At 44.6% G+C, this 17238-nt stretch overlaps 1 protein-coding gene across 3 annotated transcripts in view; it reads right to left on the minus strand.

Moving 5' to 3' along the window:
• Positions 1-12786, minus strand: part of ITGAL (integrin subunit alpha L) — a 41262-nt gene extending 28476 nt beyond the window's left edge. For 2 of the 3 annotated variants that reach the window (XM_033839951.2, XM_033839950.2), the window contains exons 1-9: positions 12636-12786; positions 11701-11803; positions 10979-11073; positions 10802-10869; positions 8689-8806; positions 8434-8564; positions 6925-7070; positions 3294-3426; positions 2984-3134 (exon numbers count right to left, since the gene is read on the minus strand). In XM_033839951.2, the coding sequence (XP_033695842.1) occupies positions 2984-3134; positions 3294-3426; positions 6925-7070; positions 8434-8564; positions 8689-8806; positions 10802-10869; positions 10979-11073; positions 11701-11803; positions 12636-12690 (1000 nt within the window). In that variant the 5' untranslated portion in view covers positions 12691-12786. Of the gene's footprint in view, positions 1-2983; positions 3135-3293; positions 3427-6924; positions 7071-8433; positions 8565-8688; positions 8807-10801; positions 10870-10978; positions 11074-11700; positions 11804-12635 lie in introns of those variants that run through there. The other variant, XM_073792123.1, reaches the window with a different exon arrangement.
• Positions 12787-17238: the final 4452 nt, after the last annotated feature.

Genomic DNA, 17238 nt, shown 5'->3' on the forward strand with positions numbered 1-17238 from the left:
AACACATGACCAAATCATGATAGTTCTACCTGCAAAACACATCTGCCCACTTCTGTGAACCGTCTGTATCACCGCCACACTGGCCCAAGCCATCCTCCTCTTATGCCTGACGAAGGCAGGAGCTTGTTAATTTGGTCTCTTTGACTTCATTCTTTTCTTTTTTTTTTTTTTAAATTAAATGTATTATTTTTTTGGCCGTGCTGCACAGCACATGGGTTATTAGTTCCCTGACCAGGGATCAAACCCGTGCCTGCTACAGTGGAAGTGCAGAGTCCTAACCACCGGACCGCCAGGGAAGCCCCTTTGACTTCATTCTTCCTCTTTCTATGCCTTTTTTCACAGAGCAAGTTGTGTACTCTTTTTTAAAAATGTACATCAGACCTCATCTTTCCCTTTCTTAAAACCCTTCGTAACTTCTCATTGGTCTGAAGACTAAAATCCAAACTCATGAGGAGCTGGGAGGCCCCTGCCTTCCTCTCCAAACTTCTGTCTCCTTTACTCCCCACACTGCTATTACACTGACCTTTTTTCCTGTTCCTCCAGCACACCGAGCCCTGCCCCATCTCCTGGCCTTTGCACATGATCTGCTCTCTGACTATAATGCCCTTTGCCCACACTTCTCCCATGGCTGTCTGATTCTCATCTTTCATGCCTCAGCTCAAAAGTTATCTCAGTGAATTTTCCCTCACTTTAAAAAAAAGCACCTCACGGGATTTCCCTGGTGGTCTAGTGGTTAGGATTCTGGGCTTTCACTGCTGGCTCAGGTTCAATCCCTGGTCAGGGAACTGAGATCCCGCAAGCTGCGCGGCGTGGCCCCCAAAAAATTGCATCTCAGAAAGGCCTTCCTTGAAAAGCTTATTTAAAGTGGCTTCTTCCAATTAAATCTATCTTACCACTTTACTCATTTTCTTTATAGCACTTACCACAAGCTTGAATCATCCTGTTTGTTTACTGACTTTCTTTATCCAACCTGAATATGAGTTCTATGTTGGCAATATCCCTGAGAGTCTGAGTCACAGCGCCTGCTCCATGGTTGTTGCCAGCATGAATAAATAAAATGAAAATAATACCACCAGCCTTGCAAGGATACTGAGAAGAACCGATTCAAGGACATAGATAAAGTGCCTGTTACCTGTAAGCTTTCAAGAACCGTAGCAATTATTATGAAGATTTGTTCATCCAATCAAAGATTTGTTCAACAAATCTCATGAGTGAGATTTGTTCACTCATTTAGAGTCACTAAATATTTGGTGCCAGGGATACAGGGGTGGGAAAGCAGGCACAATACTTGTCACTAAACCTCTCAGTTTAGTGTGGGAGACAGACACCTAATAGAGAGCTCTTTTTTTTTTTTTTTAATTTATTTTTTTGACTGCGTCAGGTCTTAGCTGTGGCATGTGGGATTTTCCGTTGCCGTGCTCTGGCTTAGTTGCCCTGCGGCATGTGGGTTCTTAGTTCCCTGACCAGGGATCAAAACCACGTCCCCTGCATTAGAAGGTGGAGTCTTAACCACTGGACCACCAGGGAAGTCCCCTAATAGAGAGTTCTAATACAATGTATGTCACAGGGGCTGTGACAGGGAATGTACAGTGGTTAAAGCAGCACGTGGGAACCCAGATCAGCGAGAACTTATCAGAGGGAATGACATCTAAACTGTGATCTGAAGGATGAGTAAGGGCAGGGAAGGATAGAGGATAAGAGCTATGATTTATCAAGAGTCTACAAGGTACCAAGCACTTTGCTAAGCAGTCATTAGGGCTTGAATTGTGTCCCCTGAAGAAAAGATGTCTAAGTCCTAACCCCTAGTGCCTCAGAATGTGACCTTATTTGGAAATAGGGTCTTCTCAGAGGTAATCAAGTTAAAATGAGGTCATTAGGGTGGGCCCTGATCCAATCTGACTGGTGTCCTTATTAAAAGGGGCAATTTGGACACAGAGGGACAGACACAGAGAGAAGATGATGGGTAAACACACAGGGAGAAGACGGCCAGGCGACCAGAGTGATGCAGCTACAAGTCCAGGAACACCAAGGACTGTTAGCGAACACCAGAAATTAGAAGAGGCAGGGAAGGATTCTCTCCGAAACCATCACAAGGAGCATGGCCCTGTCAAACCTTTAATTTCTAACTTCTAGCCTCCAGAACTGCAAGACAACACATTTCTCTTGCTTTTTAAAATTTTTTAATTTTCATTTCTCTTGATTTAAGCCACCTAGTTTTTGGTACTTTGTTACAGCAGCCCTAGGAAATGAATACAGCAGTTAAACCTTACAACCCTCTGAGACTGGTATCACTACCCCCCTTTAACAGAGAACAATGAGGCTCGGAGAGGGAAAGTGACCTGGCTGAGGTCACACAGCACAGGCAGAGTGAATTCTTGAGCAGGTCTGCCTGGTCCCATTAAATATAATCCATTGCCTCTTCAAGTGAACTGAACACCAAGGCTGTGTCCTAGTGAAGGGGCTTCCTGGGGGAATCAGGTATCTTTCAGCAGACTAAGCTACCTGGGGAAATACTCTCCCATAGGCAGTCCTCCATCTGGCGACTACAATCAGACCTCTTATTCTGGGCCAAAGAAGAGGGCCTGTGGGCTCCTTGCACTTGGCCCCTGCCTGCTTGCCTGTCTTAAATAATTTGAGGCCCAGGACAAGTGACAATGAGGGAGCTGAGTGAGGAGAGGAAGGGATTATAGTCATTCTACAGGGCTCAGCTGATGCCTACAAGATATAGGTCAGCTCGGGGACCCATCCTGGACCAGGCTGAGCTTCAAGAGGAAGACAGACTTTCAGAGGGAAATAGAGGCTGCTCCTAAATTACCCTCCCTTAAATTCCTACCTGAGGGCTTTTAACTGGAGAGCTCTTAACACAGTGACAGACGCTCTGTAAGCTCCAGTGATTATTATTCCGCGTGTCCTTAGTCTGATGTCCCAGGTGAGGTTCTGTATACATCCCCCTGAACCCTCTCTTCCAGGGTCTGCCACTCACCTTCAATGACATAGATCTTTTTTTGCAGCTCGGTGAATAGATCTTTCAGCTTCTCAAACGTGTCCAGAATCTTTACAAACTCCTCCGCAGGTTTTGAGGCAAATTCATGGAGTGTCTCCTGACTTTCCTTGGTCTTAAAATACTTTCCAATCTGGAAGAAATGGAGAGTGAAGAGCTAGCATCCCCAGAATGGCAGACCAATTTTCTGTTATTTTCACAAGACCCTGGCCCCAGGGAGAAAAGGAGTGGGGTTCAGGAATAGGAGAGGGAAGATGGGTGGTAAGAAGAGGCAGGGACCTGGAGCCCGTACCCCAATGATGTAGCGGATGATGTCTTTGGCCGCGTCAATGTTGGCTTTGTCAGTGGCTTCCCCGTCAGTGATGATGATAAGCACTTTGGTGGCATCTGGCCGGGCCCCCAGCTCTTGCCGGAACACCTTGGTCCTGTGTCCAGGAAGGAGGGGATGTGAGAGACTCCCCGCAAATCACCTAAGGTCTCCCTCTTACCCTGCTCATTAAGTCACTGTCCTGCTGATTATGCCAAATCCCTTCTCACAATTCCCAGACAGCTATTCCCAGCCTTCAAAGCTCTCCTCTGAAGCTCCTTCCTCACCCTGGTTGCCATATCCCTCCTTCTGGACCAGTGGTCTTCAACTGAATCCTGGGCAGCCACGAGGCTGTCCCAGAGTCTGTGGGCAGTGAGGGGAAACTCTGGGCTTCCTACTTTTCATTTCAACCACGTGGCAACTACCCTTTAATCAGTTAGATATGCTGGTGATCTAGGTGAGATTCCAGTGGAAGGATGGGCTCCATGGCAGAAGGAAATTGGAAAGCCACTCTTCTAGAGAAAGCTCATATAACACCCCCTTCTGCCTCCCCTACCATTGCCAGACTACTTGTACATCTCTGCTGCAGCAAATCTCCTAGGTAATCAAAGAGACTTGTTTCTGTGTCGATTTTTCCCCAAACCAGATTTGCTGCTGTATCTCTGGCTCCTGACTCAGAGTAGGTGCTCAGTGCACGTGACAGAAGAGAAAGAAGGAAGGAGTGAATTCTGGACAGGCCGAGGCTCCAAATTCCTGCCCTGCCCACAGCCTCCTTCTGAAGCAAGACAGGCTGCCCACAGCTTCCACTGGGACAGCCGCTCTATTTGAACATCCTCCCCTCCTCACCCCACAGCTAACCAAAGATGGACAATTAATCCAAGAGCAGCCAGTCCACAACCCCTGACTTATGGCATGACCTGTACTGGGAACAGAAGCTGAAAGTCACCTGGAGAGGCCACAGTGGGAGGTGAACAGATACAGAGAAGAGGGCGGGCGAGCTACTTGGAAGCTGCCACAGACAGAGGAACCTGATGGGCGGGGTCAAAACCACATCTTGTTCTATCTCGGATGCAAATGTTTCCCCAACTTCCATCCACCTGGACATGGCCTATCATGGATCCTCCTCATGGATTTCCACCCTGGTTTAAACCACTATCATCTCTCACCTGGATTTTTCAGTGTCTGCGAACTGGCATCCCTGTTTCCACCCTTGCCCCTTCCACAGTCTAATATCAACCCTGCAGCCAGGGGGATCCTTTTAAAAACATAAATCAGATTATCACTCCTTTGATCAAAACCACCAATGGGGCTTCCCTGGTGGCGCAGTGGTTGGGAGTCAGCCTGCCGATGCAGGGGACACGGGTTCATGCCCCGGTCCAGGAGGATCCCACATGCCGCAGAGCGGCTGGGCCCGTGAGCCATGGCCGCTGAGCCTGCGCGTCCGGAGCCTGTGCTCCGCAACGGGAGAGGCTACAACAGTGAGAGGTCCGTGTACAGCAAAAAAAAAAAAAAAAAAAAAAACCACCAATGATTTTCATCTCACTCAGAGGAAAAGCCAAAGTCCTCACTAGAGCCTCATCCAGACTTCGATGGTCTCTCTGACTTCATCTCCTACTACTTGAACTCATCACTTACTTCTCTCTAGCCACACTGGTGTCCTGGTTCTTCTGTGAACATCCCAAGCATGGGATCAGGGCCTCTGCTGTTCCCTCTACCTGGAATGGTCTTCCTTCAGGTATCCACATGGCCTGCTTCCTCACCTCCAACAAGTCTTTGCTCAGATGTAACCTTCCCTGATCTTCCCATTGAACATTGCTTTATTTTTCTTTGTAAAACTTACATCTTCTACTATATGATCCAATTTACTTATTTATCCTATTTATTACATTTCTCTCCCCTACTAGAATGTTAAGCTCCAGGAGGGCAGAGACTTTTCTTTGTTTCGTTCACTGTTAATTCCTAGCACCTAGAAAATGGCAAACAAAAACCTGCAGACCAGAGCCAGCCCACAGCTTGTTTTTGTATGGTCTCTGGGCTAAAAATGGTTTTTATATTTTTGTTTTTAAAGAGTTACAAAAACAAAGAAGAATATGCAACAGATAACTGTTATGTGGCCACAAAAGTCTAAAATAGTACTATCTGGCCCCTTATAGAAAAAAATCTGCCAAGTCCTGACCTGGAACACTGTCTGGCACACAGCCAGATGGTCAAGAATTATTTATGAAATACATTTCCATGACCACTTCTTTTTGTTCCCACAGTTGACACCTTTTGGGGTATCTTCCCATCCTGTGGGGACCCAGTTCTCTAAGAACTGCCCCCTTCCCAATGGAGGTGGGACCCCTGAATCCATGTTACTCTACGTCATGAAGTAGAACAAGGTCTTAGCTGGGTTGACCCATGGACACACAGTCTAGGCTCAGCCAATCAGATTTCCTCTCTCCTGGAGGCTAGAATTCAGGTTGTTCACCTGAATTGAGGAACTGAGGCTGCCATTTTTTCAATGGACATTGTTTGATCATGTACCCACCAGAGCCATCTACAGAGAGAAGAACGAAGTAGACACGACAGGTCAAGTAAGCCCCAGAAGAAAAGAACTGGAAACACATGCAGAGTCTTGAGATACATCACATGCATGTTTAACTTATGCAAATCCAACTATACATGCTTGGCAAAGAAATATAAATGAAAAATACAAGTGTAATAGTACAGGAGATCCTTTCTGCTATTTCACTCAATCTGAGCGTATGCCCCGGGGGAGCATGAGATAGGAGATGTAATTCTCTTATTCCCCAAAGTGGTCTCAGTTTCCATGGCCACTCTAATGTTTAAATACAGGTATTTAAAAAATACACAATATGGCCCTTTAACACAGTCCAACTACATTCATCTAGGTCTCAATTTAAACACAGTAATCTGATCCAACTCTGGGTTAGTAGGTTTAGAAAATCAGGATATGCTAGTTTCCAATATGGGACTTGGATATATTGACTCTGATGAAAAATTCAAAGAATAATTCAAAAGTAACTTGACTCTCTGAGATTTGTATTCATACACTGACTTCAAAAGCTGATCCCCAACTAACATGTGACTCTACCGTGGCTGCCATCATTCACAATCTCTTTTCAAGTTCTGGTTCTAATCCCTCACGAGGCCTGGAAATATTCTCTGTCCCAAAGGTTCATGAGCTATCCCTGCATCCTCTCACGAATTCCCCTTTGGGATTTAGCTGGTGTAGAGTCCTGTTATAATCAAAAGAACCCCGGAATTCCCTAGCGGTCCAGTGGTTAGGAGTCTGTGCTTTCACTGCCCAGGGCCCGGCTTCAATCCCTGGTTGGGGAACTAAGATCCCACAAGCCACATGGCGTGGCCAAAAATAAATATAAAAATAAACAATAATCAAAAGAACCTGGACTATAACACAATATTGTAAATCAACTATATACTTCAATAATAATAATAATAAAGAACCTGGAATAAAATTGCTCCAGTAGAATGCTTACAATAACCTGCCCCTTGCTGAGCCCACCTGTTGAGTTCCTACAGCCTGCAACTTGAAGAAGCTAGTGCTCACAGAACAACCGACGGATGGGCTCTCTCACACAAGGGAACTCACGCGACATAGTTGATGGCACCGAAGGTGTTGGTCAACAGGCGCATGTGTTTGACTTTGGCAAGAAGAATATCAGGGTCCTTCCAGTTAACATAATCCAAGAAAGTAAATTCTGTTTTGTAGTTTGAGGAAAACTGAACAGCTGCAAACTAGAAAAAGGAAAGAAGACAAAAAATGACGTTACATAGTCCTTCCCACTTGTTTGCTCCAATCTCTACATTTTTTTTATAAGTTTATTTTATTTTATAAATTTATTTATTTATTTTTGCTGCGTTGGGTCTTCATTGCTGCGCTTAGGCTTTCTCTACTTGTGGCAAGCGGGGACTACTCTTCGTTGTGGTGCGCGGGCTTCTCATTGTGGTGGCTTCTCCTGTTGCAGAGCACGGGCTCTAGGCACACAGGCTTCAGTAGTCGTGGTGCGTGGGCTTGGTTGCTCCGCAGCATGTGAGATCTTCCCGGACCAGGGCTTGAACCCGTGTCCCCTGCATTGACAGGCGGATTCTTAACCACTGCACCACCAGGGAAGTCCCACCCATCTCTACTTCTTTTGTTTTTTTTTTTTTTTTTTGCGATATGCGGGCCTCTCACTGTCGCGGCCTCTCCCGTTGCGGAGCACAGGCTCCGGACGCACAGGCCCAGCGGCCAGGGCTCACGGGCCCAGCTGCTCCACGGCATGTGGGATCCTCCTGGACCGGGGCACGAACCCGTGTCCCCTGCATTGGCAGGCGGACTCTCAACCACTGCGCCACCAGGGAAGCCGTCTACTTCTTATCCAGGACCTGGGCAACCCAACTCCACATTCCTGCCTTGAATCGTTCTTTTGTTTTATTTTTTCGGTCACACCTCTCAGCATTCGGGATCTTGGTTCCCTGACCAGGGATAGAACACATGCCCCCTGCAGTGGAAGCATGGATTCACCAGGGAAGTCCCTCGAATCATTCTTTTGAAAGTGAGGCTGTATATAAACAAACACAGAAATAAATCAACCTGGAACCCGTTATGGAGTGCTGTCTGCTGGGCTCCGGTTCTCTGGGTTCTGCCTACCTCACCAATAGAGGTGGTTCCCAGCAACCATATTTCTGCTGAGTGACCCTGCTAAACAAGATACAGTTGGCTGGGACTGAGGTGAGGCCAGTCAGAATCTCTCCTCTGAGAAACTGGAATTTGCAGAGGGAGGGGTTGCTTGAGAGGAAGATTGGAAAAAAAACAACAACAAAAAACAAAAAAACACCTCCTGAAACTTTAACATGTGAACTTGGGAGCTTTCCACAGGCCCATGTGATCCAAAGAAGCTGAGAGCCAGTCTACAGAGAGAAAGAGAAAGAGAGAAGGAAGCAAAAGCCAAAAAGAAACAGAAATGAGAATTAGGGAGAATTCTGGAAGCAGAGGTCCAGTAATAGCCATGCCCTTAGGTTCTAGAGAAAACTTGTACTAAATTTTCCCTTTATGCCCTTAGCTAGCTCAGGTAGGCATCTATTGCTTACAACCAGGAATCCTAACTGATATATTTACCTGGTAGGAAGAGTTGCTGAGTTTCTTCATCACATCCTTCATGAAGTCCAGAATTTTCTGAAATTCATCTTGTTGCAAGCTCATTGAGCCATCAAACAGAAATACCAAGTCTACGTTGCCCTTTATACATTCTACAGAGGCCAGACACAGAGGGACTTGGTAAAGAGTCTCTGGGGGTTGGCCTGCCCATGCCAGTTCCCATGTATGGGCAACCACTTGGAGGTATTTTTACCCACTGGATCCCCCGTTCCTTACCCTGATAACCAGGGTGCCCTTGCAGCACCGGACCACTCAGATTCTGGTGGAAGAGGTAACACAGGCCACTTAGATAGATGTTCTGGTCACATGTCCGAGACAGCCCAGGGTCACAGGCCTGAAGGAATCAAAGATTTTTTAAAAGGTTGGGGCTTCCTCTTGCTGTGTGTCTTTAGGGCATCATCAACCAAGAACAAAAGCCTTCAGGGTCATCATCCCCCGACCTCATTCCCATCATCCAACTGGTTGCTAAGGCAAGGTAATTCGGCCTCCAGGTATCTTGTATCAGTCACTCCATCCCCACTACCAATGTTATATGCCAACGGATGCTCGCTGCCTATAGGACAAAGTCTAAACTCCTTAGTTTGGCATTCATATAGTTCACAGTAGGCACTATCCTACATTTCCAAACCCATCCCCTTCTATTTCCAATTACACATTCTGTGTTTAAGCCAAATCAAATGACTCCCTATTCCCAGAATATACAATGATGTTTCTTTCATTTATGACTATCTTTCCTGCCAGACTGTAATTTCTTGAAAGTCAGGGCTCACGTCATGGTCATCTTTGCATCTCACTCCCCTTCCCCCATCAGAACCCAGCACAATGCCAGGCATGTAAGAGTAGCTAAGTAATCAAGCTCCAATTAAATACTGGATAACTATTTCACTCGCTTAGCCTTCTATTTCTTATATACCTGTGTCAGAAGGATGCTGCTGGGATGAACTGTAAAGAGTAATGGACTTGTAATCAAATAGGAATTATATTCAAATCCTGGCTCTACCTCTTTAAAACCATGTGACCTTGACCAGGTCTTTTAACCCCTTTGGTTCTGTTTCCTCATGTGTAAAATCTGTATACTGATCCCTATCTCACCTGAGTGTCTTGAGGATTAAAAGAGATAAGGCAGTGTTTCCCAAACTTTAGGCGTTTGTGTACCAGTTCACAATTTCTGTCATATGGGCATATCATCCACACTATTATTAATATTTTATTTAACTAAAATTTACTTTTTTTAAAAAATTGAAGTATGGTTGATTTACAATGTTGTGTTAGTTTTTGGAGTACAGCAAAGTGATTCAGCTATATATATATATATATATATATATATATATATATATACACATTCTTTTTCATATTTTCTTTTCCATTATGGTTTACGACAGGATATTAAATATAGTCCCCTGTGTTGTACTGTAGGACCTTATTGGGGGAGGGAGGATGGAGGAGGGAAGGATTGGGAGTTTGGAATTAGCAGATGCAAACTATCATATATAGGATGGATAAACAAGGTCATACTGTACGGCACAGGAAACTATATTCAATATCCTGTGATAAACCATAATGCAAAAGAATGTGAAAAAGAACATATGTATAACTGGGTCACTATGCTGTATAGCGGAAATTGACACAACGTTGTAAATCAATTATACTTCAAGAAAATTAAAAACAAAAACAAGAAACAAAAAACAAAACCCAAGAGGAACTTGTTTAAAATTTACTGTTTTAAACTTTAGCCTCATCCTATGCAATGTGAGGCAAGAAATCATGAATTTAACGTACCTGGTGAATATTTTTCTAATAAGCCATTAAATAAATATATGACTATTAAAACATTAAAAGTTGTGTACCACCACAAATCACCTTGTATGTTAACGGTCACAGATATTGTACATTTGGAAAAAACACTGAGATAACTAAGGTCTCAAAAATAGCTGACTGATAGATGGCTCTCAATAAACACTGACTGAATCTGAACCTTTCTGATGCCTATAATCTTCTATAGCACGGGTCCCCACCCCCTCGGTCCGCTACCCTTCTGGGGCCTGTTAAGAACTGGGCCTCACAGCAGGAGGCGAGCGGTGGCGAGCAAGCAAGCAAACCTTCATCCGCCTCTCCCCATGGCTTCCCTTCACCGCCTGTACCATCCCCCACCCCCACCCCCAAGCCCGGTCAGTGGAAAAACTGTCTTGCACGAAACCAGTCCCTGGTGCCAAAAAGGTTGGGGACCGCTGTTCTATAGGATCTTTAATCCATTTTTTTCTTTTCTTTGTCTCCCTTTCCTAGCATCAATCTTCACAGGCGCTGATATCACACTGTACAGAACTCTTACCAAAAGGCTGTCACTTGTGGGGTCTGTCGCCAAGGTCATTCCCAAGTACTTGGAGGTATAGTTGGAACCTGCAGGCACCAGAAGATTGGTCTGGAGGAACTTAGGCAATCCAGGTGTGATGGGGTCAGCCTCAATTTCCCGATACCATTCCTCCCAGCTCCCAAATCAGTTACTCACTACTCAGTCTGACTGGCAAGCAGTGTCCAGTGCCTGGGTGGCACTGATAGAGGTTTCCCATGTTGTTCCCCTCACCTGGAGCTCCCACAACAACCCTGATGAGAAATCGCATCTGTGAGATGGAGTTGCCCAGGCCTTTACCCCCCCCTCCCAACTCCTACCTATTAAGGGGGTTTGGACCCCCCACAAGATATCTCAAAGCAATTCAGCCACTCCTCTTCTGGGTGACTCCTCAGCCCCCATCTCGTCCCTATTGAATCCCAGATAAATAATCCGATGTGACAGAATTCTAGAAAGTTAAGGATCTTTTCCATTTACAGTCCAGAAAAACAGAGGCCCAGAGAATGGTCTGCTGGAACGTCACAATACGAGTTCATTTAATCAGCCAACAATTCAAAAGTCGTTTATGGCTTACCTGCTATGTGCTAGGCTGTGGTATGTACTAGGGAGGGGTGGGGATTAGAGAGAAAAACCAAATCTCTGCCATCGAGGAGCTCACTGTCTAGTCTGGGAAAGAGTCTGGAATCTAGGAAGTATGGCCAAGTGTTTTAGGGGTTGTGATACATATTCCCTTCTATTAGGCACTTATAAGGTGCTTTAATGATGGATGGTCCACATCGTACTATCTGATGGCCTTGCTCCTGTTGCTTGGGTCCCACCACGGACTCCTCAAAACCGGAAGGTCCTGGCCAGGGCAGGGAGGACCTGCGGCGACAGCTCACCCATTTCCAACCTGCAAGACGCGGTACCCAAAATGCCTCCCGGCGTCTGGGATGGAGAAGTTTTGCACGTGTCGCACATCCAGGTTGTAGCTCCAGGCTGGGGCTGAGGGAGACCAGGACCAGGTCAGCCACTTCCGACCAGGGACCCCCCACGACCACCTCAGAGCGGCGGGCGTTGATTGGCCTCAACCCACGTGCCCGCAGTGGGCGGCCTCACCCGCAAAGACCTCGCTTCCTTCTCCCCAGGCCACCCACACCCCGGGCAGGGCTGGCAGCCCATTTCCTGGACTCCAGGAAATGTGAAAGCAATTCCCTACTACCCAGAGCTCTGGCAGCGCCAGGGCCTGGGGAGGACACACAACTTCCCGATTGGCCCATCAGCAAAGAAGGAAGGATGAGAAGGCAGAGGCCCCTAAGAAAGGAGCAGTCCGAAGGGCCCCCCCCCCAACCCGAGGCGGTGGGGATGCCCCAAGGCAGGGTGTATCTCCCCACACACACCCACTTCTCCCCTGGGCTTGGGGCCCCGTCGCCCTGAAAACTCAGATAATTAGCCTCAGGCTCCCTCCCCGTGAAAGTTCAAGATCCCCTGATCCTGTGAAGCTGCCTCCTCACTCTTGTACTGCTCCCTGCCTCCCCACCCCACCATGGACCAGTCTCTGCCATAACCATTAGATCTCAAATTCCCCCATCACATCCCCCACCTAAGCCCCAAACTGTTCTTTTTGGCCTTGCTTTCCTTCCAGGCCTCAGGCTCATTTCACATCTTAAGATGTCATTTCTTTCCCCCCTTCTCCCTCCAGAATTCCTGGGCCCCACGTTACCTATGGCCAATCCCACACTTAAAACAGCTGCTCATTTACTCTGGTTCCACAAAGCCCTGCAGTTTCCCTGGTCACAGACACATGTCCCCTCCCCTCCCCACCTCTCTTGCCTACCAAAGAGAAAAGGCCCAGACAGCAGCAGCCTCATCACCATGATGCAGGAATTCATCTTTCAAGGGGCTGGAGGGACCCGACCTAGGTGCAGTCTCAGAGGGCTCTTGGGATTTACTGGCAACCTAGACAGGGTGAAAGAGGGAAATGATAATGCCTCAGGGCCGCTTGCAGTGGAAATTTCTCACAGAGGCGCCAGGCTGGTGACACTGCACTGGGGGAGAGAGGGTTGTGCCTGGAGGGGTTGTGAAACCGCATGGGTTCAGAGAGGAAGTGTAAGCAGGTTAAAGACACTTCCTGTGCCTGCTTGCATTTTCTTATCATCCAGCGGCAGGCAGCACAGTAGTGCTGCCCGAGAGCTGCTGTGTCTCAATCCTTCACCAGCACACAAACTTAAGATTCGTTAAAGCTCAGTGGAGGACTGGTCAGATGAACTGTGGTACAACCGTAATGGAATGCTATGTAGCCACAAAAAAGGAGGATTGAAAAAAAATAAGATGGGGGGGAAGAATGATGTAGCTTTCTCTTGATGTTGAAAGATGCCCATGATACACTCACCATCGAAGAAAAAAAACAAGTTACAGAACAGTATATTTAATAATTCGTTTTGAGTCTAAAACACAAACAAAAAATAATAATTTCCACAGAATGGGAGATATATGATTTGCAAGTCATCTGATACAGGACTTGTATCCAGAATATATAAAGAACTCTTGTGGGACTTCCCTGGTGGTCCAGTGGTTAAGACTCTGCACTTCCCCTATAACGGTCGCGGGTTCCAACCCTGGTCAGGGAACTAAGATCCCACATGCTGTGCAGCACTGCCAAAAAAGGAAAAAAACAACAATGACAAAACAAAACAGAATATATAAAGAACTCCTGTAACTCAATGGTAAAAAGACAACCCAGTTTTCAAGTGGGCAAAGAATTTGAATAGACGTTTCTCCAAAGACAGTATATAAAATGGCCACTCCGTACACGAAAATGTTCAACATTATTAGTCATTAGAGGAATACAAATCAAAACCAAAAGATACCACTTCACACCAAAGAGGGTGGCTAGAGTAAAAAAGAAAGAAACTAAGTGTTCGTGAGAACGTGGAGAAATGGGAACTCTTGTGCTTTGCCGGTGGGAATTTAAGCTGGTGCAGCTACTGTGGAAAACAGTTTGACAGTTCCTCAAAAAAGTTAAACATAGTTTCCATGTGACCTAGCGATTCCTAGGTCTAGACCCAAAAGAATTGAAAATATGTTCACCAAAAAACTTATACATGAGTGCTCATAACAGAATTATTCATATTAGCCAAAGACTGGAAACAATGCAAATGTCTACCCACTGATGAATGGATAAACAAAATGTGGTCTATTCATACAGTGGAATATTATTCAGTCATTAAAAAAAGAATGGAGTATTGGTACATTCTACAGTGTTTGTCCATGTAGAATGTTTGTACATTCTACAAACATTCTACAATGTTTGTCCATGGACAAACCTTGAAAATCATGCTAAGTGAAACAAGTCAGGCACAAAAGGTCAGATATGGTATGCTTGCATTTACATGAAATGTCCAGAATAGGCAAATCTATAGAGACAGAAAATAGATGAGTGGTTGTCAGGGCGGGGGGAGTGGAGAATGTGGAGTGACTGCTCTTGGGTATAGAGATTTTTTTTGGAGTGATGAAATGTTCTGGAATTAGATAGTGGTGATGGTTGCACAACTTTCTGAATATATTTTTAAAAAACACTAAATGGTATGTGATTTATATCTGGAAAAAAAAGAAAGATAAATGGAAGTTGAAATTATGGGTGTGTTTGTAAAAAAAAAATCTGAAACGACACACAACCAAACTCTAAACAGTGATTACCTCTGCAGAATACGGATTACACATTTCTGCATTATCTGGAAGAGGATGTATAACTTGGGTAATTAAAAAAAATAAAAATATTAAAAACACAACAGAATAGAGGAAGTGTATTTGTTTATGGGAAAACAATACTGATACACTTCTTATTCTCTCTGTTGTGAGGAAATCCTGCTCAACCAGCAAGGCCACTTCCAGTGTCACTGCCCTGCAGAAGGCTTTTGCAGTCAGATTACCCATAATCTACCGCCAGGCAGTTACAACTTGACGAGCTGGCTCTTGTTAATTAGATGATATTAAACAGTCTTTTTCAAATTCAGTTAAAATCAGATAAGTCAGACTGATTTCTTTGATTCTCTGTACAGCAGTTTCAATTTACAGCTAACCAAATTCTTTTGTTTTGTTCTGAAATTACAAAAAGAATATACATTTTAAAATTCAAACATCACAGAAGTGTATAAAGTAAAAGGATAAAAACTCTAGAATAACCATGGTTACCAGTTTGGAGCCCTACGTTCTTCATGACAAAAAATTATTAGTTCTAGTAGTTAACCATACAGGTTTGATCTGTTTGGAAAAACTATAATTCTCCTCTCACCACGGAACATCTAATCCAGAATTAATAGTCAAATTAGCCATCTCCAGTGTGAAGGTTTTCCTTTACACCAGCTTCAAATTTTAGTTGCTTGAGTTAGGGCTTAAGTTTATAGAAACTTTAAGTGTATCAGTAGCAACGAATAGAACACCTGGGATGAAAGGATTCAGGAAACACTCTCAGAGTCTCCATTGCTTGGATTATATTAGTTTATGTGTATGTTTCAGCAGGTGGGTATACTCATTTGTGTATTTATCATGTTCAGGTTTTCAGTTTAAAAAAACAAAAGAATTATACATATATATATAATATATATATTTTTCCCCCCACTTCTTTTCAAGGTTTATAAGGCTGAGGAACTATAAAGTACAAGTAAGCCCCAAAGATTCTAGGAAGTCAGGGGCCCAATGCAGGAGAGAGCAGGTGATTCCCCTGAAGAGCTGGGCTGCAAGGATCTCAGGCTGAGACCACATGGGGAAGGCCTGAGGGGCAGGATACACCTTACACACACACACAGACACACACACAGACACACATACACAACTTCTTCCCTAGTCATGTTCGCCAGCTGTCTTCATCATAACTGAGACTGTCAGTTCTCTGAGGGCCCAGATCCTCTGAACTGTCTCTCCATTCCATCCCTTCTGTTAGAACCTCCATCAGTTTTCACCTGAACAATTTATTGCCACTGCAGCTCTTCTTTCCCTCAGTCCCCTCCCCCTAGAGAAGGTTCTACTTCCCAGCTACTCGCCCAGTAGCCTTGAGAAACCTGAGCATGTCTCTCTCACGCTTTAAAACCCCTGATGATTCCCCTTTTGCCCACACAAGATTGAGTCTGAGCTCCTTGGTATGGCTTTCAGGGGCCTTGTTGCCTCTCTGTGCCCCATGGTCTAACCTACTGAATGTCTCCTCAGTGGGCAAACAGACCGAGCATCTAGAGAAAAGTTTATGAAACACAAAGTGTTGGCCATACTCGCACCCCTTTCTGAGGAAAGCAGCTTCAATAGGTGGTCTCTGTATGATGTCATATTGACTGCATCAGATGAACAGTGTGGAACGGATTCTGTTGGCGTGGTGATGGCTGAATGGACCTGAGGTGATGCCTGGGGCAAAGATGGCCACGGATAGACTGGACCCAACACATGCAGCTCTCTCCAGGATGACTTGGTTTTTCCACTTATGAATTGTTCCCCACAGGGTCGTGAAAATGGACTCAAACATATCACGTCACAGAGGAGTGACAAATGAGATCTCAGATTGGGAAGTTCCAGGTTACACAGAATCCATGCAACTAAGACTGAGCCAGTGGGCTGGATGCCTCAAGTCTGTGTGTCCTCTGTGGGGTAAAATGATCTCAATGATGTCTTATTTTTCTGTAGGTTCATCTGAAAACGATGAGAGAGAATTTTTTCTTGCTCCACTCAAGAGAGCAAACAGGACTTTGTATCATGCTCTTTTGTATCTTCATCACTGCTCATTCCATGGTCCAAGCCATCACCATCTTGTGCCCAGATTTTTTTTTTTTGCAACAGATTATTTTATATTTTTTGATAAATATATCAAGGCAAATAATACTGTAATCCATGTTCCCTTCTCCTCATGCCCTAGAAGCAATAATTACAATTGTTTGAGGGTAATGATGCTTTTATATTTTAGTATGTATAAGTATCACAATATATATCTATGTATGTGTGATATTTATGACTTTTAATTGACATAAAATGATTTCAAAACTGTATAAAATGTTCTGCACTTTGGTAACTCATTATTATGTCTATGAGATCAATCAAAGTGAATATATATAATTCTGGTTTATTCATTTTGATAGCTGTATAATATTCCATTGTTTTGATATGCTCATATGCAGTCTTCCTTTTCTGATAGATGTTGAGTTGCAATGTTTCAGTAAAAATCCTAGTATATGTCTTTTTGTATATTTTTATAAATTCCCTTATGGTATACCCCCAAGGATAAATTTTAAGTCATAAGGCATACACATCTTCAAAGACAATGTATAATAATACCTGATAATAAATTGTCTTTCAGAGTAGTTACGGCAATTCTACCAATTCTCCTTTTCTTTATTTGTCAATATCTCACTTTTTTCCCCTTGATGTTGTTGTTGACTAAAAAAACACTGCACACCGTA

The sequence above is a fragment of the Tursiops truncatus genome, chromosome 15, assembly GCF_011762595.2.
Source record: "Tursiops truncatus isolate mTurTru1 chromosome 15, mTurTru1.mat.Y, whole genome shotgun sequence".
NCBI lineage: Eukaryota > Metazoa > Chordata > Mammalia > Artiodactyla > Delphinidae > Tursiops > Tursiops truncatus.